This window comes from Oncorhynchus keta, chromosome 6 (assembly GCF_023373465.1).
Source record: "Oncorhynchus keta strain PuntledgeMale-10-30-2019 chromosome 6, Oket_V2, whole genome shotgun sequence".
In the NCBI taxonomy this organism is placed as follows: domain Eukaryota; kingdom Metazoa; phylum Chordata; class Actinopteri; order Salmoniformes; family Salmonidae; genus Oncorhynchus; species Oncorhynchus keta.
This window is the reverse complement of record NC_068426.1, coordinates 26261205-26286272: the sequence shown is the minus strand read 5'-3', so window position 1 is coordinate 26286272 and position 25068 is coordinate 26261205. Positions and strand designations below refer to the sequence as shown.

At 41.7% G+C, this 25068-nt stretch overlaps 2 protein-coding genes and 1 pseudogene across 4 annotated transcripts; 1 reads left to right on the top strand and 2 right to left on the bottom strand.

Moving 5' to 3' along the window:
• Positions 1-1326: 1326 nt before the first annotated feature.
• On the bottom strand, positions 1327-4807 carry LOC118384864 (HAUS augmin-like complex subunit 4; annotated as a pseudogene).
• Positions 4808-8120: 3313 nt separating this feature from the next.
• Positions 8121-12237, top strand: hspa5 (heat shock protein 5). The gene is made up of 8 exons (XM_035772302.2): positions 8121-8288; positions 8998-9148; positions 9255-9486; positions 9640-9890; positions 10023-10413; positions 10538-10775; positions 11006-11173; positions 11288-12237. Exons 2-8 carry the CDS (start codon positions 9033-9035, stop codon positions 11866-11868), a joined length of 1977 nt encoding a protein of 658 aa, XP_035628195.1. The 5' UTR covers positions 8121-8288; positions 8998-9032; the 3' UTR covers positions 11869-12237.
• Positions 12081-19677, bottom strand: rabepk (Rab9 effector protein with kelch motifs). Of its 3 annotated transcripts, none has more exons than XM_035772303.2 (8): positions 19234-19673; positions 18810-18958; positions 18561-18715; positions 18226-18381; positions 17835-17996; positions 17477-17626; positions 15915-16064; positions 12081-13189 (listed from the first exon to the last, which is right to left on the bottom strand). In XM_035772303.2, the coding sequence occupies exons 2-8, from the start codon at positions 18881-18883 to the stop codon at positions 12960-12962; spliced, it is 1077 nt and encodes a 358-aa protein (XP_035628196.1). In that variant the 5' UTR covers positions 18884-18958; positions 19234-19673; the 3' UTR covers positions 12081-12959. The 3 variants fall into 3 exon arrangements, with proteins under 3 accessions (XP_035628196.1, XP_035628199.1, XP_035628200.1); XM_035772306.2 differs by having other exon boundaries at positions 18810-18866; positions 19234-19672; XM_035772307.2 differs by lacking the exon at positions 12081-13189 and adding an exon at positions 13264-15399 and having other exon boundaries at positions 19234-19677.
• Between the last annotated feature and the right edge of the window lie 5391 nt (positions 19678-25068).

Below are 25068 nucleotides of genomic sequence, written 5' to 3'. Positions count from 1 at the left end.
AGAAATTTGTGTTTGGATCAGGATAGTTCTCACGACCTCTACAAGCCAGAATGATGAATAAAATTATATTTTCTGGTGGTCTGTGTGGTCGGTCCTATTGCTGGTACGAATGGGGAAACAAAATATCCAGTAGTGTTATCAACCCCACCTTCAGTATGTTGGTCTGTATACATAGCCGCTGGAAGTAGGAATGCTGAAGGTGCTGCAGTACCCCCTGAAAAATCTGAATATAAAATAAAAAGTAAACAAATAATATATATATATATATATTTAAAAAAAAAAGTTTTTCACAAAAGTAGTACTTTACTAGCATTAGCAGACCAATATATATGCCTGTCGTGTGGGCAAAAACATTTTTCAGCATCTCCACTTTATTATTAAGAACAGTATCTTGCAGGATTCAATAGTTGGAATTGTAAGAGTTGTTGCCCTGTCCCTTCGTCTGCAATTGTCATTCTAATGGAATCCATCCAGTAACAACAAAACCCTGTCCTCAAACATTTACATCAAAATGTGCAAAGTTATGGGCAAAGACAACACATCCACATCAAACTAAATATTTTTCTTGACCACTTTGTGCATTATTCATTTTCCACCCTTACAAACCACTTAATGTGAAAGGTGCATTACTGTATGGTACAGAAGCTGGTCATCTAGGTTTGTACCTGTCGTCTCCATCACCATAAGGAAAAACAATACACAATACAATAATTGAGTACATTGAGACAGTAAGTGGTTTATGGTGATGTGGCTCAGTTGGTAGAGCATGGCGCTTGCAATGTAAAAACAAACAAAAAATATATATATATATATATTTGTCACATGCGCCGAATACAACAGGTAGACCTTACAGTGAAACGCTTACTTACAAGCCCTTAAAACTTCTTGAAGTATTGTTGGTTAAGAAAAAAAGTGTAAAGTAAAAGTGTTAAAGTGTTAAAGTTGAAGTGCCTATGCATAGATAATAAATAGAGAGTAGCAGCAGCGCAAAAGAGGGGTCTGGGCAGCCCTTTGATTAGCTGTTCAGGAGTCTTATGGCTAGGGGGTAGAGGCTGTTAAGAAACCTTTTGGACCTAGACTTGCCGCTTACCATGCGGTAGCAGAGAGAACAGTCCATGAGAAGGGTGGCTGGAGTCTTTGAAATGATTCAATGTTAGGGATGTGGGTTCGATTCACATGGCGGACCAGTACGAAAATGTATGCACTCGCTACTGTAAGTTTCTCTGGATAAGAGCGTCTGCTAAAATGGAAAAAGATTGAATAGACCATTTCAGTTTTCATATAGAAATAAGTTGCATTTGCAAAGTATTTAAAGAAACTGGAAAACATATATCAAGCAAGTATTTTTATTAGCAGATTAACTTTTGTACAGATAATTATCAGACTCAAGTTACAAATGGAAAACACTCAAATACATTTAGTTAAAACAGTTTGACAAAAGTAGTGCACTGGGCCTTTACTAGTCCTGTATTAGTGGATCGATACAGACTTCTTCAGTGGGGGCAATTCATCTTTTCCCCCCTAGGCATAAAACATTTAATAAATCACTGCACCCCCAAACTACTTTCCACGGCTATGTCTGTATATAGTTTGAATTTCCGGTTTTCATTTTCATTCCTGTTACAATTTGCACGTGACAAAGACTTGCACAATATTGGGGAGCCTAAACAAATGGCAAACAATAACAGTTGATTGCCAGGAAATGTGCTTCAGTCATCAAGTGCAATGTGTCAACAGATTGAAAATACAAGTGACAGAACCTATTGGCACCGCAAAGTCTGGTAAACAACGCTTTCCTGTGGATACCCTATCTCCACCTACCGTCAAAAGGACCGACAGCATGTACAACCGGTAAAGTAAGTGTAAATATAATTTTATTTAATATTCTGCCTTGTAAAGACTAATGAGTATTTTTTCACAGCGACTTCCTTCAGACGAATATTCATGTAGTAACCATGGTAACAGTCTGATGTTTAGGCAAGGAAAGGCATAGTAGATGAACAAAGCTGCCAAAAAGAACCACATGAGTGGGAATGACGAGTGGGTGTTGAGAGCCCCCAGAGTGGTTGATATGATAATGACATTGAGTCGCTGGGCAGCATTTGACTCACCTTGTTATTCTATAGGCTGACATTGTGTCTGCTGTGTAGGTGTCCAGCTGAATTTCCAACATATCTCCTCTGTTGTGAAGAGACATATTTAAGAAATGTAAAAGAGACACGAAAACGGAACATTGCTGATGGACATGCATGAAATACCAATTTCTCACACTCATTAACAGTCAACTGCATCTGAAGGAGCCCAGTGTAGAGTAGATGTAAACAGGAGGGGCTAATCACACCTGATCTTCTGCATGATGATCTCACATTTGGCCTCAAAGTACTCAAACGGTTTCCTGTCAAGTTATTTCTGGGCTTTTAGCCTGTGGTCAAGGATAAGTGACTGGAGAATCTGAATGCATCCTAACAGCTCCTGGAGAAAACACGTCGATCGTGAGTGAAGGTCGCAACACGTGAGACAAACCTAAGAATAAATCAAACCAAGTGTTGAGAGTCTCTTACAGAGAGGTAGCAGGGAGTCTGTTTTTGCAGCAGGGCGGCACTCACGGCTCTTCCCCTTCAGACTCTCTGCTCTTTTCCTTTTCCTTTCGCTTTCCAGAAGGCCAGACAAGTGAGACAGCTTCATGTTCTTCAGCCTTTCACTCTCAACCTCTGCCCAAGAAAGAAGAGGAGTGGTATATTTTTCACCATTCACACACATGCAGGTGAGCGGCTATACCATAAAGCCAGATACTGCCACATTTGCTAAAGACATTCGGTGTCCATTACATAGTAAGACACGCACATACTGTCATATGTAAAATCGTATTTATGCTACATATCTACGTTTTGGTAAAAGTCTGGTGTCTCTTTACTCCATTCAGGCTGATAGTAGGACCGGAAACACGTCTCCCAGAGATGCTTTTCTAATTCTCTGGGCAGTTTGTTTCATTTTCCACATATCCTGTTTAGCGAAACATGAACAAGTCCAAGAAATAAAACATGTTTATTCAGTGATTTCTAGGGGTTACCAGAGCTCTAGAAGAGCAGTGTGAGTGTGATACTGCACATAAATAGGAAAAGCACTCCGTAATAAGACAACAGGCTTGTCACTGCATTGCAGAGGAAGAGTTTGTAGCGTTTCACTGTATTTTTACACCTGTTGCATCCTGGGCAAGCGATAAACTTTGATTTGATTACTTGTTGCCGGTGCATGGGAATTATTTGAAAATTGCTGGATTTTTTTATTTCTTTATTTTTAAACACACTCTGCACCTGCCAGTATATATTGTGTTAATGGATCTTAAAGAAGAAGTTTCATTTTTTCCAACCAAATCACAATTTTTATGTAAATAGCATGTTATTCAAGGGTCCAGACACCTTTTGTGATTTATATAACATTGCGGATAAAGTTCAGAATGACAACAATTTCATGTATACAGCATCTAAAGACCTGCATCACAATACTGAGAGCTTTGCCATTTCTAAAATTACATATCTGGGTGTTTTTGGAGCCTTGGTTCTTTTTTTTTTTCCGGGCCCCCCTTACTACACAACGACGATGAGAAAAGGATTAGCTGTTTGGGGTAAACATGTGAAATCACACAAAAGGTGTCGGCACCCTTCTATAACATACCATTTTAATATATTTTTGTTGAATTGGTTATAAAAATAACTCATGCTTTATGTATCAGCCTCACGGACAAAGTGTACCTACCTCCTCTTGTGGCATCAGGTACAGCACCTGTTGGACACTCAGTCCTAGGACAGGAGGTTGGTCCTGGCTGGTGGTGTCACTAGGGTCCAACTACCTGACACACTGGGCCACCACCAGACACTGGCTACACAGTCTCATAAAACTGCCAGGTGGAAACAAGATTTAGGTTTATTCTAACATTATACAGTACTTTGGATGATCAATGTAAACAAAAAGTAACCTTTCGGAAATCAAATTCACTTGGGTGGTTAAACTACTTCACCAATGATCTACTTGTATCTAGGCCTATAGACATTATTTGTGCATTAATAGGTGTAACCTTAAAGAGGGATTATGGTACTAAGTGTACTGTGTGTTGCTCTGCCAGACACACAACAAGAATCGAGCAGTCTAGAGTTATGTATAGTAGAGTCCATTCAGCAATGAGCAATGAGTACTGTTCTGTATTGTACAGTGTCGTCCTCTGGAGGCACAGTGGAGTGATGCTTTCTGACACAGTGCTCCTGGATCATCTCCTGCAGTAGCCTGTACAGCCTCTCTGAACACAGCCCATTAAGCCTCTGTCTGCAGGTCCCTCTCAGCCTGGATTAAAACAACATAATCTCAGTCATTTAAAGCGATTCACACAACACGCACCCACACACAGAGTAGTCCAAAGTCCATAACATGGTCTTAAATAGCAACAACAACTCTAGTAGTGTAATAACACAACAACAATGTCATTGCTTAAAGTAGAACCACAATTGTATTATTATGAGAGGGACAAATTAATACTCTTGGATGCACCAGAATCTTTAAATGCGGTCCTGAGACATGTACTTTATAGTAATCGGTTAATTCTTACAATCAGGCTTGAGAGAGCAAAGTTTTGAGCACATGAAGATGATAAGTTGTTTGTGTGTAATACCTTCTCCAGCTCTCTCTTCAGTGTAACAGTAAGGCTGAGGCGGTCCACATGCTGTGACAGCGTTACCAGGAGCTTGCAGAATAGAGGATTCTCGGTCAGGCCTTCTGTCAGCTGACACAGTGGGAATGAGGCGAGGACATGACAGACAAGTTTTTACTGGTTACAGGTAAACACATTCATAGTGATAGCAGTCAAAGGTTTGGACACACCTACTCATTCAAGGGTTTTTCTTTACCTTTACTATTTTCTACATTGTAGAATAATAGTGAAGACATCAAAACTATGAAATAACACATATGGAATCATGTAGTAACCCAAACAAATGTTAAACAAAGGTAAAAAATAAAAACAGTGTGGGGATGCTTTGCTGATGCACACTCTTGACATTCTCTCACTTCATGAGGAAGTGGAATGATTTTCCAACAGCCTTGAAGGAGTTCCCACATATGCTGAGCATTTGTTGGCTGCTTTTCATTCACTCTGCAGTCCAACTCATCCCAAACCATCTCAATTGGTTTGAGGTTGGGTGATTGTGATAGCCAGGTCATCTGATGCAGCACTCCATCACTCTCCTTCTTGGTCACATAGCCCTTATACAGCCTGGAGGTGTGTTGGCCCCAGCAAGTCTCTTCTTCTTATTGGTGTCCTTTAGTAGTGGTTTCTTTGTAGCAATTTGGCCTGTTCCACTCAGTCTCCCCTGAACAGTTAATGTTGAGATGTGTCTGTTATTTGAATTCTGTGAAGCATTTATTTGGGCTGCAATCTGAGGTCAAGTTAACTCTAATGATCTGGGTCTTCCTTTCCTGTGGCGGTCCTCATGAGAGCCAGTTTCATCATAGCGCTTGATGGTTTGTGCAACTGCACTTGAAGAAAAATTCAAAGCTCTTGAAATGTTCCGTATTGACTGATATTCATGTCTTAAAGTAATGATGGACTGTAGTTTCTCTTGTATTATTTGAGCTGTTCTTGCCATAATATGGACTTGGTCTTTTACCAAATAGAGCTATCTTCTGTATACCACCCCTACCTTGTCACAACACAACTGATTGGCTCAAACGCATTAAGAAGGAAATAAATTCCACAAATTAACAAGGCACACCTGTTAATTGAAATGCATTCCAGGTGACTACCTCATGAAGCTGTTTGAGATAATGCCAAGAGTGTGCAAAGCTGTCATCTAAAAGTCTTTGCTAGGTAAAGCCCTGTCTTATCTCAGCTCACTGATCACTATAGCAGCACCCACCCGTAGCACGCGCTCCAGCAGGTATATTTCACTGGTCACACCCAAAGCCTATTCCTACTTTGGCTGCCTTAACTCCCTCGCTAACTTTAAGCACCAGCTGTCAGAGCAGCTCACAGATCACTGCACCTGTACATAGTCCATATGTAAATAGCCCAACTACCTCATCCCAATACTGTTATTTATTTTTGCTCCTTTGCACCCCAGTATCACTACATGCACATTTATCTTCTGCACATCTATCACTCCAGTGTTTAATTGCTAAATTGTAATTATTTACTTTACATCCCCTATCTTACCTCATTTGTACACACTGTATATTTTTTTTCCCTATTGTGTTATTGACTGTATGTTTGTTTATTCCATGTGTAACTCTGTTTTGTTGTTTGTGTCGCACTGCTTTGCTTTATCCTGGCCAGGTCGTGGTTGTAAATGAGAACTTGTTCTCAACTGGCCTACCTGGTTAAATAAAGGTGAAATACATATATATATTTTAAGCTGTCCAGGCAAAGGGTGGCTACGTTGAAGGATCTCAAATATAAAATATATTTGGATTTGTTTAACACCTTTTTGGTTACACGATTCCATATGTGTTATTTCATAGTTTTGATGTCTTGACTATTATTCAAACTTTTGACTGCTACTGTATGGTTTGAGGCATGATTACGATACCCCCAGGATTTAAGGATTTACTACAAGACTTCTCAAACATTTTCACAAACAGTTTAGATAGGACGTCTAGAAAGAGGGCAATGTACACTGTTGTGTAATGTTAGCTCATTTAGTTACTAACAATGACATTGACATCAGAAATAGGCTGACACTTTACTTTTAGAATAACTTGTTGATACATGTTGTATCCTTTTCCCAGTGATCGAACCCTCGCAGAATCACGAGTGGACATCAGTTGACCAAAGCCCAAAGGTAAAAAAAACTCACTTGACATACAAAGGCGCTCGTGGATGAACGTAGCGCTACCACGATCATAAAAAAAAGGATATGATACAGGTCTACGGTTCACAAAAGTACACAAAACTAGTCTAGAAATCCTTGGTTGGCTGGCTAGCTGTGCCGTCGTATGCTGACAAAGATAACGTAAACTGTATGTCATCTGATAAACGGTTTCGTTGCAATTTAACAGAAGATAGGCAGCTACTGTTAAACAGATTGTAACGGTTGTTTACACAAGCGGTGTGAGCACAACAAATTGACAATATCAGGGTCGTCACTAGTTACCACAGCCACAAAGTCTTAAACCTAGCCTATTTCTACAATTTATCTGCTTAAAATGTGATTTTAAACCTAACTCTATTCTTAACTCTAAACTTACCACACTACATTATGCCTCACCTTAAATACAATTGTACAAAATGTTTCATTCATTTTTACGATTTGGCCAATTTGAGTTTGTGGCTGTGCTATCTAATGGAACGCCGCTATCGGCGATTGCCCCGCCTCTGCAAACAGTCAGCTGATTGGTTAATGCGGTAGAAAAGGAAGACAAATCTTTTAGAACAGGGTCCGTGCTAATTGGGATCCTTGGGACGTCACAACCACCCCACATCCTAACCCCTACGGTTACCGAACGTTGAGAAAATAATTGGCCCAAGGCAAAAACCTATTGCCGACCCCTTATTTACACTATTCTAGTTAACGGGTATGGGGGGAGGGCGTGGTCTCTTATGAGATTCTATACAGGAAATAATTTAAATCTACTTTCACCCCTGCCTGACCCTAACGTCCCAAGGATTCCAGATAGCACAGATCCTTATGTACAATTTACCTGATGTAACAACAAACTTTGATTACCTTTTTTTTTATACACACAGATACAGACAGGTCATTTGGCTTTTGCCTACCATCATCATGTTATACAATTCACTATATGGCACTGGTTTTAGTTCACTACGTCCCTTGCACAAGTATTAGGCTTGGGTTTACTGTAATGTAGTACAATTTAGATTTACAGTGGTACTAAAATTGGAAAATGACCCCCAAATGACTGTCAATTCAATGCACCAACTACATTTCTTTGTATGACACCGGCATTTCACGTAATTGGGACTTGACACATTGACACCTAACCTATCAGCGTCGTACAGTAAAGCATGAATCATGACGTTCACTTGACCAAACGTGTGCAAATCAGCAGCGGCCAGCATGTCTGGTGCTGCCAATGAACGCGTTCCAACGAACTGCTGTCTGGCCAATGGGAAGCCTCCACGATGGGGAAGAAGTGACGGCTTATATACGGAGAGCACCGTTCATTAAACATTATTTTACAGACTCACAATCGTAAGGGTTTCTGAAGAACACAGGCTGTGAAGCAAATAACTTCCGTTGAGATAAACCCCAAAGGAAGACTCCATCGAATTATTTACAAAGGTATGTGAATTAAACGCAAGTTTGCTCAAAATAAAGATTACATTTTACATGTCAGAGGGAGCTTTTTTTGTGGGGGCTAGTTTCCTGTTTAACTGAAGTTAGCTAGCTGACCAGCAGGTTATCCAGAAATTAAATGGAACATTTAACTAATTTGTATCTAAACATGGAGATTGCTTAACAACAGTTTAGCTACCCTTTTAAATTGTCTGTCTTTCGTCAGCTAGTTAACGTTAGCCATCATGCTTGGAAAAGGTCAGCCAGTTTGGTAGCTAAGTTACCTCGCTTGCTTGCACGCCTTTTGAAACCGGTGTCTCCAATTGGCCAAGCAGCATCAGCAGCTAACTAACCACTAGCTCTAGTTTAAATCCCTATTATATGGCGATGTTAGCTAGCCAACCACTAGATATTAGTTTTTAAAAAATTTTTAAAACAAAAAACATCGCCAAATGTTTTAATTACCAAATGTAATGTTGGCTTCATTTGGGCACATTTATTACCGGTAGTCTTGTGCGCCACCCATTAGCTCTAAGTTTGTTAGCATGTGGGCTACCCTCGGTCTGGCCTAGGAGTCTACACACACCAGTATGCATCGTCATGTCTGCATCAGAGGGCCAAATTAACTCGTTCCGTTTGATGTACAAGGATGAAAGGCCTACACCTTGAACCAGGCAACAACATTTATAGTGTCTTGACTTTCTCTTTTTGACAGTACTTCAGAGTTGGGTGAACAGACACATAATAGAGATGAGGCTTTTGTGCGTGGTTCTGCTGGTCGCCAGCAGTGTTTTTGCCGATGATGAAGACAAGCGGGAAAGTGTGGGAACCGTGGTTGGCATCGACTTGGGGACCACCTATTCCTGGTAAGCATTTTGTAATGAATAGCAATGTAATCTTAGGTCTCATAGGTCTCATGTGATGTAGTTGATACTATCCATGGTTCTCATTTAGATGCTTCTCCTTTTCCAGTGTTGGTGTGTTCAAGAATGGTCGTGTTGAGATCATTGCCAACGACCAGGGAAACCGCATCACTCCATCCTATGTGGCCTTCACCGCAGAGGGGGAGCGTTTAATCGGTGACGCCGCCAAGAACCAGCTCACCTCCAACCCCGAGAACACAGTTTTTGATGCCAAGAGACTGATTGGCCGTGCCTGGACTGATTCTGCTGTACAGCATGACATCAAGTACTTCCCCTTCAAGGTGAGCCCTAACAAACACACCCCCTGCCCTAATCTCCTGAAGCACTCACTATGCAAATAATATACTATTTATTCAGCATGTAACTATGCTGAAGTAGTGCTGAAATTGTTTTTAGAGGAGAAATGCTTAATGGTGACTACTTAAATCTTCTAGGTTATCGAGAAGAAGAGCAAGCCCCATATTCAGGTGGACATCGGAGGAGGTCAGCTCAAGACCTTCGCTCCAGAGGAGATCTCTGCCATGGTTCTCACCAAGATGAAGGAAACCGCCGAGGCTTACCTGGGAAAGAAAGTGACACACGCGGTGGTCACTGTCCCCGCCTACTTCAATGACGCCCAGCGTCAGGCCACCAAGGATGCCGGAGTCATCGCCGGCCTGAATGTCATGAGGATCATCAACGAACCGTAAGTGTGTTGGTCTTCACAATGCAGAAACTGAATCAACATTAGAATGACTGGCCCAATATTTATTTAAATCACTGCAAATATATGCCAAGACCATGCTGGTTACATCTGTTTCCCCCCCCTCTGTTCCAGAACTGCAGCTGCCATCGCCTACGGCCTGGACAAGAAGGACGGTGAGAAGAACATCCTGGTGTTCGACCTGGGCGGCGGCACCTTTGATGTTTCCCTCCTGACCATCGACAACGGTGTGTTTGAGGTAGTCGCCACCAACGGCGACACCCACTTGGGAGGAGAGGACTTTGACCAGCGTGTCATGGAGCACTTCATCAAGCTGTACAAGAAGAAGACTGGTAAGGACGTGCGCAAGGACAACCGTGCTGTGCAGAAGCTGCGTCGTGAGGTGGAGAAGGCCAAGAGAGGCCTGTCTGCCCAGCACCAGGCTCGCATTGAGATTGAGTCCTTCTTCGACGGAGAGGACTTCTCAGAGACCCTGACCCGTGCCAAGTTTGAGGAGCTCAACATGGTAAGTTGGTTCTAATGACCATAAAACAGTGACACTGCTGGCCCATTGATCTTGGAACATCCAATTCAAATTGAAAACGCATTCATGGAACCTCTTTTAATTTGCCATTTGTATTGTCTATCAGGACCTGTTCCGTTCCACCATGAAGCCCGTGCAGAAGGTGATGGAGGACTCTGACTTGAAGAAGACCGACATTGACGAGATTGTCTTGGTGGGTGGCTCTACCCGTATCCCCAAGGTCCAGCAGCTGGTGAAGGAATTCTTCAATGGCAAGGAGCCCTCTAGGGGCATCAACCCTGACGAGGCTGTGGCCTATGGAGCTGCCGTGCAGGCTGGAGTGCTGTCTGGAGAAGAGGACACAGGTGGGTCTTGGTCCATGTGCTTACGCCATGCACTATGCGAAGTTAAGGCTATACCCTGAGGTATCTTCATATTTCATTATTTATACATAAGGAAATGTAGGCTAGTTGGTTAGATTTTAAACCAAACAATGGATACCTACAGGTCATAAAACATCAGTGCTGTTCCCATTATGTCTATCACAGCAGTTACATTTTGATCACAACTAATGGTTTCCTGTCTTGTCCATCAGGTGACCTGGTTCTTCTGGATGTGTGCCCCCTGACCCTGGGTATTGAGACTGTGGGAGGAGTCATGACCAAGCTGATCCCCAGAAACACTGTGGTGCCAACCAAGAAGTCCCAGATCTTCTCTACCGCCTCTGACAACCAGCCCACTGTCACCATCAAAGTTTACGAGGGTATGTTCCTTTGATTAATCGCTGCCCCTTGTTGCTACATCCATAAATGGTGTTTTACACAGTAAAGAATGACAAGATGATCTGTTTAAAATTCTGCTTCTCTCCTTCATCCAGGTGAGCGTCCCCTGACCAAAGACAACCACCTGCTGGGAACCTTCGACCTGACTGGCATCCCCCCCGCACCTCGTGGTGTGCCCCAGATCGAGGTCACCTTCGAGATTGATGTCAACGGCATCCTGCGTGTCACAGCTGAGGACAAGGGAACAGGCAACAAGAACAAGATCACCATCACCAATGACCAGAACCGTCTGACTCCCGAGGACATTGAGCGCATGGTCAACGATGCCGAGCGCTTCGCCGACGAGGACAAGAAGTTGAAGGAGCGCATTGATGCCCGCAACGAGCTTGAAAGCTATGCCTACTCGCTCAAGAACCAGATCGGCGACAAGGAGAAGCTGGGCGGTAAGCTGTCAGCCGAGGACAAGGAAACCATAGAGAAAGCCGTAGAGGAGAAGATTGAGTGGATGGAGTCTCACCAAGAGGCTGAGCTGGAGGACTTCCAGGCAAAGAAGAAGGAGCTGGAAGAGGTGGTGCAGCCGATTGTCAGCAAGCTTTACGGAAGTGCAGGTGGACCCCCGCCTGAGGGAGGAGAAGAAGAGGGAGAGGCAGATCAGGGTGACAAGGATGAGTTGTAAGGCTGTCTGGAGTGGCACAGATGTACATATTGGACATAAAATGTTAAGGAAAGGGGCTGCAAAAAAACGCAACCATGAATCTGCTGGAAAGACTTGTGAAATATTGTTTCAACGTGAGGGACGTTCTCTTCGCTGAGTGGCGGAGGTATACTAGTCGGCCTGTTCGAGGCTCGCTGCTGCTGTTCTCAGGCAGTTTGAAAAGGAGTTCTCTAGGGGGAGGGTTTAGTGGGGTGAGTGCTAGACTGAGGTTTCTGGGTGAATGGGTAACATGTTCACAAGCAATGTTAACAAGTTATTTATTGAATCTGGTCATTGTAGAAAGTACTTTCTACTGTAAAGACATTGAAATAAATGTTTGATACAAATGTCTTTGATTTGTCTCTGATATTATTCTGCATCAATTTACACCTGTGTAATCATATGTTAATGATGATCCTCAAGGTACATTAGGGTAGACGTCCTATTGCCTCTGACCACAGAACATCGACTCATTTTCTGTAATTTTCTAAACTATTCCATGTTTAAAATTCATATGTAACTGAGGTATAAATTGGGTCTGCACCATAATACCATCTGTGACCGCCTCAATGGCACTGCCAATGCTATCCATTTTGTAGTAGTCAATTAGCATATTTCCCTCCCGACAAACTGATTGGATATGACTTCAGGAGGGATCAGCTAATGTAGTTTAACAGCCCACAATGTTGACTACATGTTAAGCGCTCTATGGCAGGGCTCTCCAACCCTCTTCCTGGAGAGATACCTTCCTGTAGATTTTCACTCCAACCACACTTAATCAAGTGCAGTTTATCCAGCTAATTATTAGGACTGTTGCTCTCCAGGAACAGGGTTGGAGAATCCTGTGTGCATCTGCCATGCAACACCATTTTGCATAGCTACTTGTAGTTCTGTATGTATGTGGGGTGTAAATTAAGCTCTACTGGCACTGAACCAACATCTGATCCATGATCAGCTTATGACACTGGTTGGATATAATTGAAAAGGGTGGTGCTAAAATGAACTGCAACAATTATTGACCAATAGTTAAACATACATACACACGGTATTTCCCAGAGCCGTAGCTATCAAGGTCACGTTAAGACAGTTACAACACAGTCACTGTGTATGACCCCCTGAGTGTCCATCCCTCCAAACACAAATGCCAGCTGTACGGTCCCTGACGCTGAGGAGCTCTGGGCCTGGTCTCTCTCTCCACTAGTGTGCTCAGGCCTTACTCTCCAGGGTAGGACACACATGGAGTGGTCCAGTCTGTTGGGTGGCATGTTCCCTTCAAACCTCAACAGGGTCCAGCGCTGTTTGTCTGCACAGGATGAGAAGAGAAACAAAAACTTCAAGAAACATGAGTATCAAACAGTATGGCTGTCAGTAAATATTCTCTCCAGGATAGATACAACAGTGGCAATTATTGCATCTGAACATAGAGAAACATGACACAATATACAGAGAACTTGGATGGAAAATTGCAGCCAATATTGCCACTCCTATTTGCCATATCTTCAATTTAAGCCTACTAGAAAGTGTGTGCTCTCAGGTCTGGAGGTAGGCAAAAGTCATTCCAATACCTTGGAATAAAAAGGCCCCTTCAGTGGCTCAAATGGCTGACCAATCAGCCTGTTACCAACACTTAGTAAAGTTTTGGAAAAAATTGTGTTTGACCAGATACAATGCAATTATACAGTAAACAAATTCAACATTCAACCACAGCACCTACACGATTGGCTGAGAGAAATTGATGATAAAGATTGTGGGGGCTGTTAAGACTTCAGTGAGGCTTTTGACATCGATCATATTCTGGTGCTGGAAAAATGTATGTGTCATGGCTTTACACCCCCTGCTACATTGTGGATAAAGAGTTACCTATCTAACAGAACACAGAGGGTGTTCTTTAACTTCTCTAGGGTAGGGGGCAGCATTTGGAATTTTGGATGAAAAGCGTGCCCAAATTAAACTGCCTTCTACTCAGGCCCAGAAGATAGGATATGCATATAATTAGTAGATTTGGATAGAAAACACTTGAAAGTTTCCAAAACTGTTAAATTAATGTCTGTGAGTATAACAGAACTAATTTGGCAGTGAAAACCTGAGAAAAATCCATTCAGTAAGTAGGATTTGTTTGTTGTAGTTTTCTATTCAATGCCATGACAGTATCCATTGACATAGGACTCAAATTGCAGTTCCTATGACTTCCACTAGATGTCAACAGTCTTAAGAAATGGTTTCAGGCTTGTATTCTGAAAAATGAGGGAGTAAAAGCAGTCTGAATGAGTGGACCCTGCCGTGTCACAGAGCTTTTTCATGCGCATGACCGAGAGAGAGTGCCTTTCTTATTTACCTTTTATATTGACGACGTTATTGTCCAGTTGAAATATTATCGATTATTTAGGCTAAAAACAACCTGAGGAGTGAATATAAACATTGTTTGACATGTTTCTATGAACTTTACAGATACACGCTGGATTTTTTTGTCTGCCTGTTGTGACTGCATTTGAGCCTGTGGATTACTGAACAAAACACGCAAACAAAACAGAAGTTTTCAGATATAAAGAGAGACTTTATCGAACAAAAGGAACATTTATTGAATAAATGAATGTCATCTGAGTGCAACCATATGAAGATCATCAAAGGTAAGTGATTAATTTTATCTCTATTTCTAACTTGTGTAACTCTTCTACTGCTTACTGTTTGTTACTGTTTGTAATGTTTGTAATGATTTGTCTGCTGGGCTATGTACTCAAATAATTGTAAGTTATGCTTTCGCCGTAAAGCATTTTTGAAATCTGACACCGTGGTTGGATTCACAAGAAGTTAATCTTTAAACCTATGTAAAATAGTTGTATCTTTTCTGAATTTTTATAATGAGTATTTCTGTATTTTAATTTGGCGCTCTGCAATCTCACTGGATTTTGGCCAGGCGGGACACTCCCACATACCCTAGAGGGGTTAATGGAAGCCTCTCCAACATAATCCAGGTAGAATCAGGAATTCCCCAGGACAGCTGTCTAGGGCCCTTACTTTTTTCAATCTTTACTAATGACATGCCACTGGCCTTGAGCAAAGCCAGTGTCTCTATGTATCCGGATAACTCAACACTATACACGTCAGCTACTACAGCGACCGAAATGACTGCAACACTTAACAAAGAGCTGCAGTTCATTTCAGAATGTGTGGCAAGGAATAAATTAATCCTAAATAGTTAAAAAACTAAAAGCATTGTATTTGGGACAAATCATTCACTAAGCCCTAGACCTCAACTAAATCTTGTAATAAATCATGTGGAAATTGAGCAAGTAGATTGTCATGGTCAAAATATATTAATACAACAGTAACTAAGATTGGGATAAGTCTGTCCATAATAAAGTGCTGCTCTGCCTTAACAGCACTATCAACAAGGCAGGTCCTTCAGGCCATAGTTTTGTCGCACCTGGACTACTGTTCAGTCGTGTGGTCAGGTGCCACAAAGAGGGACTTAGGAAATTGCCATTGGCTCAGAACAGGGTAGCACGTCTGGCCCTAGGATGTACAGAGAGCAAATATTAATAATATGCACGTCAATCTCTCTCGGCTCAAAGTGGAGGAGAGATTGACTTCATCACTACTTGTCCAGAACAGACTGTGGGAGGCGCACAGTACTACATAGAGGCTTGACTACATGGAACTATATTCCACATCAGGTAACTGATGCAAGCAGTATAATCAGATTGAAAAAAAAACAGACAAAACTACACCTTATGGAACAGCGGGGACTGTGAAGCAACATAAACATAGAGGCAGCACATGTACACACACATGATAACATACGCACTAAACACACGTACACGTGGATTTTGTGTTGTATATATGTGGTAGTGGAGTACGGGCCTGAGGGCACGCACTTAGTGTGTTGTGAAATCTGTTTTGAATGCATTGTAATGTTTTTAAAATGGTATAACGGCCTTCATTTTGCCAGACCTTGGCAGCAGCTAATGGGGATCCAGAATAAATACCACATTCATTAAACATTCCAAAGTAGATATTTTTGACCTCACCACACTGAAATCTGTACATTGCATTGCTGGCCCCTTCTGGGGTCATCCCTCCAAAGATGTAGATGTTCTTTCCGAGGGCCACAGCCGAGTGGGCAGCCACCCCCGGGGGGATGTCTCCTTTGGCTTGGACCTTCTCCCACTTCATACTGCCTAGATAAAGTGTAGCACCAAATAGTTAACAGGACCAGAGTGAGAGATTTCACTGGAACTACATTTGAGTCATTTAGCAGACTTCCAATTAGTGCATTCATCTTAAGATAGCTAGGTGAGACAACATCACAATCGTATCAAGTACATTTTCCCTCAACAAACTATTTATCAGCGATAGTAGGAAAACACAAGTGCCTTTTTTTGTAGGGAGAGGGGCGTCGGGAAAGTTATTTAAGATACTCTTCAAAGAGGTAGGGTTTCAGACGTTTTCGGAAGATGGGCAGGGACTTCGCTTTCCTGACTTTAGGGGGAAGTTTGGTCCACCATAGAGCCCCATAGTGGGTGTCATAACACCCATAAAACCTAGTGGTCAAACAGGGAAATGGTTCCAATCGTTTTTCCACCATTCATTTTTCCCATAGGGGATTTTAGAAAAACAGCAAATAAGGGCTGTTTCTTGTGAAGGCTTACCCTGGTGACAGTTTGCTAACCATGTAAATCTCGAGCTGACTTTTATCAATATATTCAGCTCTATTTATTCTGATTCAAAAATGCTAATTAGCATCAAAGTAGACTTCATGCAAAACTACAAATCCCTGCAAGCTCCTGCACGTCATCTCTAGCTGACACCTTTGCTAACAGGTATTGTGTCAATTTAAAACTTGAAGTTTTAAACAGTTCACAGAATGGCCAATTTAAAGAAATGTAGCCATTATATTCAGTACTACATTTAGCTAACATTAGATAGTGATTCCAGAGATTCTGACCTTTGCCTTGATTCACCAGTCTCCCCCAGATCATCATGGCATTTGTAGTTCTTTATGATAGCCACATTAGCAGTCATTTAGCATTTCATTTTTTAGGGGGTAAATACAGGCAAATATGATAAAAAAAAGTCACCCTGTCCTAGAGAGATTTACACAGTTATCAAAACGTCTCACCGGGGTAAGTCTACAATGAAACAGCCCTTATTTAAAGTGTTTCTAAAATCACCTATGGGAAAAATGAATGGAGGAAAATTGATTAGAACCATTTCCCTGTCTGACCGTTAGGTTTTATGGATATTATGACTCATACTGTGGTACTCTATTGGGGTGCCAGGACAGAGAAGAGCTTTGACTGGGATAAGCGGGAGCTGCCCGCCCGTAGGGGTGGGATGGCCAAGAGACTAGAGGTGGAGGAACAAAGTGCTCGGGTTGGTATGTAGGGTTTGAGCATAGCCTGAAGGTAAGAAGGGGTAATCCACTTTGCTGCTCCTTATGCAAGCACCAGGGTCTTGAAGATGATGCGAGCTTCGACTGGAGGCCATTCCATTCTATTCTATTGTGTCCTTTATTTCAACAGAGGAAACAATAAAATACACCTAAAGCAGGATCAAGTTCTTCATGTGTATGACTGACTTGAATACTTACTGGTGTCTAGAGAGTAGATGTCGCTGTAGAACTTCTCTCCTGCCATGCCTCCGTGGATATAGATTTTGGGTCCGACCGCTGTCACCACGTGGCCGTGTCTTGCAGGGGGATGTCTGCCCTGTGTGTCTGGCTGAGACCAGGTGCAGGTAACTAAAAACGGAGACAGAGGAAAACACTAAATATCTCCTCCTAACTCGAAATTCAGTTGGTACTTTCTGAAATTTAACTTTAAAGGCTGAATTTGGTTGTTGCCTCTAACTACTGAGCTTTTGATACACATTTGGGCTGGTTCCTCTGTAACTGCTGTGTGAATGTGTTGTATGTGTTGGATTGGCAGACTGATTCATGCGCATTCAACCTGTGTCGAAGACGTGAACGTTGGGGTCCGAGACAGGTGTGGCCCCCGAGTCCCCTCCAGAGAAGACAAACAGTCGGTCCCCGACGCTGGCTGAGTTAGTGTGATACGTCCTGGGACAGGGGGGCGTCCCTTTCACCTCTACACCCTTCCACAACCCACCGCCTGGAAACATAGCAACACAAAACCTCAGAAGACTAAAAGGTATGGGACATTGCTCAGAGCCAGACATGATATGAAGGTGATTGTTACTCTGCAAACACAGCTACTTGACATATTCAAATCAAATCAAATCAAATTTGATTAACTCTATTCATTAACTGTTCTATGATACTACGCTCTACAATAATCCACGCAACACATTCTATATAAATCTCTATACAAATCTCCATACCTGTGAGTTGTAGGTTCTGGACACAGTTGCGGTTGCCACTCTGCTGTGCCCCAGCGAACACCCACAGGCTCTGTGGACAGCTCTCAGGGACAAAGCTGCAGTGTTCATACCGTGCCTCCAGACCCTCCCATTCAGGAATGTCCCACTCGTGACTGTCTGATAGGGTGAGAGGGACAAACATGGAACTGTCAGTCAAAGAATATATCGGAACAGATTGACGTTATTGGTAAGATAATGAGTTGACTCATTGATATGAAAAATAAAACATTGAAATGATGTGAAACACAATAAAGAGTAATATATAATATTGTGTTGATGTGACATTTTGTCTTTACCCAGGTTTATGACATGGGATTCTGAAAAGCTGCCATTAGGGTTGGCTCCTCCTATGATCAGGACTTTCCCCTTGCCATCATCCTCAGAGGGGATGTATATACAGGTGTGGCCCACACTAACTCCTGGACCACCTCCTCTGGGTATCATAGCATACCTGGGGACAAAGACAGGAACACCATGTCATGAATAGCAGACTTGAAAGTCTAGTATAACTTCATCCTAGTTTGTTGAACTGTACGTTTATTTACCACAGTCCTGCTCGTGGTTTATCCTCTGGATCCAGCACAGGAAGTAATTCCATTTTTCTGTTGGAGGCATCCATTCAGATGATCAGTTACAATGATGATCAGATCAGATCAGCTCAGGCATAAACCGGACCATTGTGTCCACTAACATTCTGGGGGAGGAAATGCTGCTGCTGTAAAATTAGGCTAGAAGGGATCTCGCGAGGTCATCCTTCCATAATCTCGTCTCGTTGCTCAAATAGAAGGTAACATTGATTTGGCTCGGTTGCTGGATGTACCAAGCCACACTGGGAAAGTTAAACTAAGGTTTTTCGATCATACTCATTCAATTTGAAAGGAAGACAGATGACAGTTAATTAGCTAACTGATTTTATAAAGCATGAAATCAGAAGCTAACAGTATCGTAGAAGTTCATTCGCTCACTCACCCACGTTCGAAGGCTCAGTGTTATCTGTTGCACGTCGTTTAGCTGCTATTTCAATTATATTATGTATAATATAGCTACATTAATCAATATAAAGACATGTTGACGGTTTAGCTGCACGAAAATATGTACTAGCTGCTTTCCCAACTAGCTAGCAACAAAATGTCGTGTCCGCGCGTAAACGACGTAACAGCGCTGTCGTCATGGATATTGCGCAGGTGAAGAGTCTGTGTGCTGTGCCAATGTGTCCACACGAGGTCACTGTTGTTGCAGGACTAAATAAACTAAAAACTAAATATCCCAACACGCACATTACCCAAGAGGATGACTGGGAGAACTACGAATAGAGACTGGGAAGACGCCTGCCAGGGAGCTTGGGAACATTGCTTGCATCCGCCATGACATAATCAGTGTCCACCATCCCACCCAAAAGTCTGGAAGTGGTGAGAGAGCTCCAGCCCCACATCACACTATTACACTCACAAGTGCCTGATTGACAAATAAAGTTATTTTCTTGCTTTGTTATTTTTTTCTCTGTCAATTTTATGAATATCTCAGATAAGCTACCAAGTAAACTTCCAAAGATGGCCCATATTAATATATGTAGCCTTAGAAGTAACATTAATTTATTGACTATATCTGAGATCAGTAATTTGATAATATATTAGTAGTGTACCCCCCTTTTGCCCTCAGAACAGCCTCAATGTGTCTTGCCCATTCATTCTCAGAATGGCACACATACACAATCCATGTCTCAATTGTCCCAAGGCTTAAAAATCCTTCTTTCACCTGTCTCCTCTTTATCTACACCGATTGAAGTGGATTCAACAAGCGACATCAATAAGGTATCATACTGTAGCTTTCACCTGGATTCACCTGGTCAGTCTATGTCATGGAAAGAGCAAGTGTTCTTAATGTTTTGCATACTCAGTGTATAGCTTTGACAGACATACGTACTTACAATATCAATGTAACAGAATTACACTTTAACTCAGTCTTTTCACTTTAAAATGTCATATAGGCATATAACATTTTTGAAAAACAAATTTGGTATAGACACTTCAGTGTATGTGTATACACTATCGTTCAAAAGTTTGGGGTCACTTAAAAATGTTCTGTTTTTAAATATTTGTTTTGTTGTTGTCCATTAAAATAACATCAAATTGATCAGAAATACAGTATAGACATTGTTAATGTTGTAAATGACTATTGTAGCTGGAAACGGCTGATTTTTTATGGAATATCTACATAGGCGTATTATCAGCAACCATCACTCCTGTGTTCCAATGGCACGTTGTGTTAGCTAATCCAAGTTTATCATTTTAAAAGGCTAATTGATCATTAGAAAACGCTGTTGCAATTATGTTAGCACAGCTGAAAACTTTTGTTCTGAATAAAAAATAAATAAAACAGGCCTTCTTTAGACTAGTTGAGTATCTGGAGCATCAGCATTTGTGGGTTCGATTACAGGCTCAAAATGGCCAGAAACAAAGGCTTTCCTCTGAAACTCGTCAGTCTATTATTGTTCTGAGAAATGAAGGCTATTCCATTCGAGAAATTGCCAAGAAACTGAAGATCTCGTACAACACTGTGTACTACTCCCTTCAAAGAACAGCGCAAACTGGCCCTAACCAGAATAGAAAGAGGAGTGGGAGACCCCGGTGCACACCTGAGCAAGAGGACAAGTACATTAGAGTGTCTAGTTAGAGAAACAGATGCCTCACAAGTCCTCAACTGGCAGCTTCATAAAATAGTACCCGCAAAACACCAGTCTCAACGTCAACAGTGAAGAGGCGACTCCAGGATGCTAGCCTTCTCAACAATAGTCTGAGTTTCAAGTTATTTGTTCTGGCCTCTGCCGTTTCCAACTACAATAGTAATTTACAACATTAACAATTTCTACATTGTATTTCTGATTAATTTGATCTTATTTTAATGGGCAAAAAATGTGCTTTTCTTTAAAAAACAAGGACATTTCTAAGTGACCTAAACTTTTCAATGGTAGTGTATATACACACACATATATATATATATATATATATACAGTGCCCGTGAAAAGTATTTGTTGGCCCCCTTGAACTTTATTTGCCACATTTCAGGCTTCAAACATAAAAGATATAAAACTGTATTTTTTGTGAAGAATCAACAACAAGTGGGACACAATCATGAAGTGGAACGACATTTAATTTTGCACGCCCAATTTTTCAGTTTTTGATTTGTTAAAAAAGTTTGAAATATCCAATAAATGTCATTCCACTTCATGATTGTGTCCCACTTGTTGTTGATTCTTCACAAAAAAATACAGTTTTATATCTTTATGTTTGAAGCCTGAAATGTGGCAAAAGGTCGCAAAGTTCAAGGGGGCCGAATACTTTCGCAAGGCACTGTATATACAGTACCAGTCAAAAGTTTGGACACACCTACTCATTCAAGGGTTTTTCTTTATTTTTACTATTTTCTACATTGTAGAATAATAATGAAGACATCAAAACTATGAAATAACACATATGGAATACACATATGCTGAGCACTTGTTGGTTGCTTTTCCTTCACTCTGCAGTCAAACTCATCCCACACCATCTCATTTGGGTTGAGATCAGGCGACTGTGGAGGCCAGGTCATCTGATGCGGAACTCCATCACTCTCCTTCTTGGTCAAATAGCCTTTATGCAGCTTGGAGGTGTGTTGGGTCATTGTCCTGAAGGAAATCAAATTATTGTCCCACTAAGCACAAACCAGGTGGGAAGGCGTGTCGCTGCAGAATGCTGTGGTAGCCATGCTGGTTAAGTGTGCCTTGAATTCTAAATAAATTACAGACAGTGTCACCAGCAAAGCACCTCCACACCATAACACCTCTTTCTCCATGATTCATGGTGGGAACCACACACGGAGATCATCCGTTCACCTACTCTGCAGTTAGAACAAATTTGGACTCATCAGACCAAAGGACAGATTTCCACCAGTCTAATGTCTATTGCTCATGTTTCTTGGCCCAAGCAAGTCTGTTCTTCTTACTGCTGTCCTTTAGTAGTGGTTTCTTTGCAGCAATTCGACCACGAAGGCCTGATTCACGCAGTCTCCTCTAAAACAGTTGATGTTTAGATGTGTCTGTTACTTGAACTCTGTGAAGCTGCCACACCCTGATCTGTTTTACATGTCCTTGTTATTGTCTCCACCCCCTCCAGGTGTCACTTGTTTTCCCAGTGTATTTATCCCTGTGTTTCCTGTCTCTCTGTGCCAATTCGTCTTGTATGTTCCAAGTCAACCAGCGGGTTTCCCGTACTCCTACTATTCTCCTTTTTCTAGTCCTCCCGGTTTTGACCCTTGCCTGTTTCTGGACTTTGTACCCACCTGCCTGACCTTTCTGCCTGCCTTGACCCCGAGCCTGTCTGCCACTCTGTACCTCCTGGACTCTGAACTGGCTTTGACCTTTTGACTGTCTACGACCATTCTCTTGCCGACTCCTTTTGGATGATTAAACATCTTAGACTCCAACCATCTGCCTCATGTGTCTGCATCTGGGTCTCGCCTTGTGTCATGACAGAAGCATTTATTTGGGCTGGTAACTCTAATGAACTTATCCTCTGCAGCAGAAGTAACTCAGTGTCTTCCTTTCCTGTGGCGGTCCTCATGAGAGCTAGTTTCATCATAGAGCTTGATGATTTTTGCAACTGTATTTGAAGAAACATTAAAAGTTCTTGAAATGTTCCCAGATAGACTTACCTTCATGTCTTAAAGTAATGATCGACTGTCGTTTCTCTTTGCTTATTTGATTTGATGAACACTTTTTTCGTTGCTACATGATTCCATATGTGCTATTTCATAGTTTAATGTCGTCACTATTCTTCAGTGTAGAAAATAGTAAAAATAAAGAAAAATCCTTGAATGAGTAGGTGTGTATGTATACAGTTGAAGTCTGAATTTTCCATACACTTTAGCCAAATACATTTAAACTAAATTTTTCCACAATTCCTGACATTTCATCCTAGCAAAAGTTCCCTGTCTTAGGTCAGTTAGGATCACCACTTTATTTTAAGAATGTAAAATGTAGTTATAGAGAGAATGATTTACTTCAGCTTTTAGTTCTTTCATTACATTCCCAGTGGGTCAGAAGTTTACATACACTCATTTAGTATTTGGTAACATTGCCTTTAAATTGTTTAACTTGGGTCAAACATTTCGGGTAGCCTTCCACAAGCTTCCCACAATAAGTTGGGGGAATTTTGGCCAATTCCCCCTGACAGAGCTGGTGTAACTGAGTCAGGTTTGTAGGCCTCCTTGCTCGCACATCCTTTTTCAGTTTTGCCCACACATTTTCTATGCGATTGAGGTCAAGGCTTTGGGATGGCCACACCGTGACTTTGTTGTCCTTAAGCCATTTTGCCACAACTTTGGAAGTATGCTTGCGGTCATTGTCCATTTGGAAGACTATTTGCGACCAAGCTTTAACTTCCTGACTGATGTCTTAGGATGTTCCTTCAATATATCCACATCAGCGTCATACCTCATGATGCTATCTATTTTGTGAAGTGCACCAGTCCTTCCTGCAAAGCACCCTCACAACATGATGCTGCCTCCCCCGTGCTTCACGGTTGGGATGGTGTTCTTCGGCTTGCAAGGGTCCCCCTTTTTCCTCCAAATGTAACGATGTTCATTATCACAAAACAGTTTCATCAGACCAGAGGACATTTCTCCAAAAAGTATGATCTTTGTCCCCATGTGCAGTTGCAAACCGTAGTCTGCCTTTTTTATGCCGGTTTTGGAGCAGTGGCTTCTTCCTTGCTGAGCGGCCTTTCAGGTTATGTCAATATAAGACTTGTTTTACTGTGAATATAGATACTTTTGTACCTGTTTTCTCCAGCATCTTTACAAGGTCCTTTGCTGTTGTTCTGGGATTGATTTGCACTTTTCGCACCAAAGTACGCTCATCTCTAGGAGACAGAACGCGTCTCCTTCCTGAGCGAAATGGCGGCTGCGTGGTCCCATGGTGTTTCTACTTGCGTACTATTGTTTGTACAGATGAACGGGGTACCTTCAGGCGTTTGGAAATTGCTCCCAAGGATGAACCAGACTTGTGAAGGTCTACAATTCTTTTCTCAGGTCTTGGCTGATTTCTTTTGATTTTCCCATGATGTCAAGCAAAGAGGCACTGAGTTTGAAGTTAGGCCTTGAAATACATCCACAGGTACACTTCCAATTGACTCACATGATGTAAATTAGAAGCTTCTAAACCATGACATCACTTTCTGAAATTTTCGAAGATGTTTAAAGGCACAGTCAACTTAGTGTATGTAAACTTCTGATCCACTGGAATTGTGATACAGTGAGTTATAAGTGAAATAATTTGTTTGTAAACAATTGTTGGGAAAATGACTTGTGTCATGCACACAGTAGATGTCCTAACAGACTGTTCTTTTGGGGTACAAGCCTGTTCTTTTGGGGTACTGCTATAAGCCACCAAGTGCCTATAGCAGTGCTAACAGTCCGTATCTGGATAATATGTGTGAAATGCTTGATAATGTGTTTGATGTTAACAGAGGTCTATTTTTTGGGTGACCTGAATATGAACTCGTATTCATTCTACTGTCCGCTCAAGGGAAAGCTTATCACTGTAACCAGTGCCTGTCATCTGGTTCATTAATCAACCTACCAGGGTGTTTACAGACACTACAGGAACTACATCATCCATGTGTATTGACTCATGCTGCAGAACTGTTTTATGAAGCTGTATCCACACTCATTGTATACAGTGACCATCATATAGCAGTTATGTCCAGAAAAGCCTAAATTCCAAAGACTAGGCCTAAAATAGTGTGTAAGAGATCATACACAATGTTT

Bases quoted from the DNA above. Each gene is read 5' to 3' on its own strand.
- hspa5 (XM_035772302.2), top strand. From the start codon at position 9,033: ATGAGGCTTTTGTGCGTGGTTCTGCTGGTCGCCAGCAGTGTTTTTGCC. The intron at 9,891-10,022 runs GTAAGTGTGTTG...CCTCTGTTCCAG, and splicing joins ATGAGGATCATCAACGAACC to AACTGCAGCTGCCATCGCCT. The intron at 10,414-10,537 runs GTAAGTTGGTTC...ATTGTCTATCAG, and splicing joins AGTTTGAGGAGCTCAACATG to GACCTGTTCCGTTCCACCAT.
- rabepk (XM_035772303.2), bottom strand. From the start codon at position 18,883: ATGGATGCCTCCAACAGAAAAATGGAATTACTTCCTGTGCTGGATCCA. The intron at 17,627-17,834 runs GTTGAATGCGCA...CTCCGTTTTTAG, and splicing joins CGTTCACGTCTTCGACACAG to TTACCTGCACCTGGTCTCAG. The intron at 13,190-15,914 runs GTGAGGTCAAAA...CATCCTGTGCAG, and splicing joins AATGTACAGATTTCAGTGTG to ACAAACAGCGCTGGACCCTG.